Consider the following 1,626-nt stretch of genomic DNA (forward strand, 5'->3'; position numbering starts at 1 on the left):
GGGTCTGTGCGGCGGCACTGTCTTTGGCTGTTCCTCCTGGGACAGTGGAGGATGCTGGGAGGCTGTCCTTCTGTGGACATGTTTCCAGGTTCTCTTTCCTGAATGTGGTCCTTGAGTCCCCCCTGGTGGCATTGCTGATGCTGACACCTCCTAGTGCACAGAGCTTGACAGAGCAGACCTGTCCACTCTGGCCTAGCCCTGTCTGCACTCAGGGTTCATGCGCAGTCCGCGCCGGCACCTGGCCCGGCCGCCACCACCCCAGCACCCTGCGGATGGCAGCGGTGATCTCCCGGTTGCGCAGGCTGTAGATGAGCGGGTAGAGCAGCGGGGTGATGTTGGTGTAGATGAGCGCCAGCATGCGGTCCTGCCGCGGGGAGTAGCTGGACTTGGGCCGCACATACATGAAGGTGGCACAGCCATAGTGCAGGAAGGTGACGGCCAGGTGTGAGACACAGGTGGAGGCAGCCTTGCGCCTGCCCGTGGAGGAGCGCAGGCGGCGCAGGGCAGTGACGATGGCAACATAGGAGGCCAGGATGAGCAAAGAGGGCAGCAGCAGCAGCACCAGGCATGCACCCAGCACAGGAAGCTCGTCCGCATAGCTCTGTGTGCAGGCCAAGTGTAGCAGCGCTGTGACATCACAGAAGAAATGCACCAGCAAGTGGGAGCCACAGAAAGGAAGGTGGAAGACCGCCACTGTGAGCCCCACGGACACTGTCAGGCCTCCGACACAGCAGGCCAGGGCCAGTCGCATGCACAGCCCTGGGGTCACCAGAGATGCATAGCTCAGTGGGTGGCAGATGGCCACATAGCGGTCATAGGCCATGGCGGCTAGCAGGAAGCACTCGGCCCCGCCCAGTGCCACGAACATCTGCATCTGCACAGCACAGCCCAGGAAGGAGATGGGGCTGCCCCTGCCCTGGCCTGGTGCAGCCAGGTTAGCCAAGAAGCGGGGCACCACCACCAGAGTGTAGCAGAGCTCGATGGCTGACAGCTGGCATAAGAACAGCAGCATGGGCGGCCGGGTGGGCACAGAGGCCACGGCCACCAGGATGAGCAGGTTGCCGCTCAGGGTGGCCAGGTGCACGGCCAGCAGCAGTAGGAAGAGCACAGGCCTCAGGTGCGGGAACTCGGAGAAGCCCTGAAGGAGGAAGCCTCGGGGCACGGTGGCGTTGCTGGGGCTGTCCATGCACCTGCCCGCCCACAGGCACCTGTGGGAGAGAAAGGAGGGGAGGGTGAGCTTGTGGGGTGCTGCCCCTCTGGCCCTGCTGGGAGATTGAGGGCCAGGGGGAAGGTAGAGGGTGGGAGGGGTGTCTTGTTAGGGAACATAGTGCAGATTTTCAGACCCCCTGGACTAGAATTCTTACAGTTGCTTTCTCAGCATGCTCTTTCCAAAACAGCCTTGATTTTAGGCCCTTTCCTTACAATGCACCGCTCATGCCCTCCATCCACAGAGAAGTCCCTGCCGTCAAGCTCCCGTTACCATTCCGAGGGGCCCGTGTACCCAGGAGGAGGGTGTCACCCTCGCCTGAGCCCCCAAGGCAGGTTCCCTCCTCCCGCCCTCTGCTGTCACTTCTGAGTTGCTTTCTGTCGTCATGTGTCACAGAATCACAGAAACATGAAGCAGGT

At 61.8% G+C, this 1,626-nt stretch overlaps 1 protein-coding gene across 1 annotated transcript; it reads right to left on the reverse strand.

Annotated features, from left to right (window-relative positions):
- Window positions 1–208: 208 nt before the first annotated feature.
- LOC123830948 (olfactory receptor 10AC1-like) lies at window positions 209–1,186 on the reverse strand. Its single transcript, XM_045857571.1, has one exon. The coding sequence runs from the start codon at window positions 1,184–1,186 to the stop codon at window positions 209–211; it is 978 nt and encodes a 325-aa protein (XP_045713527.1).
- Window positions 1,187–1,626: the final 440 nt, after the last annotated feature.

This window comes from Phyllostomus hastatus, unplaced genomic scaffold (assembly GCF_019186645.2).
Source record: "Phyllostomus hastatus isolate PE091 unplaced genomic scaffold, TTU_PhHast_1.1 phas_scaffold_142, whole genome shotgun sequence".
Taxonomy (NCBI): Eukaryota; Metazoa; Chordata; class Mammalia; order Chiroptera; family Phyllostomidae; genus Phyllostomus; species Phyllostomus hastatus.

What these genes read in the sequence shown, in the direction of transcription:
- LOC123830948 (XM_045857571.1), bottom strand. Translation starts at nt 1,186, where the DNA reads ATGGACAGCCCCAGCAACGCCACCGTGCCCCGAGGCTTCCTCCTTCAG.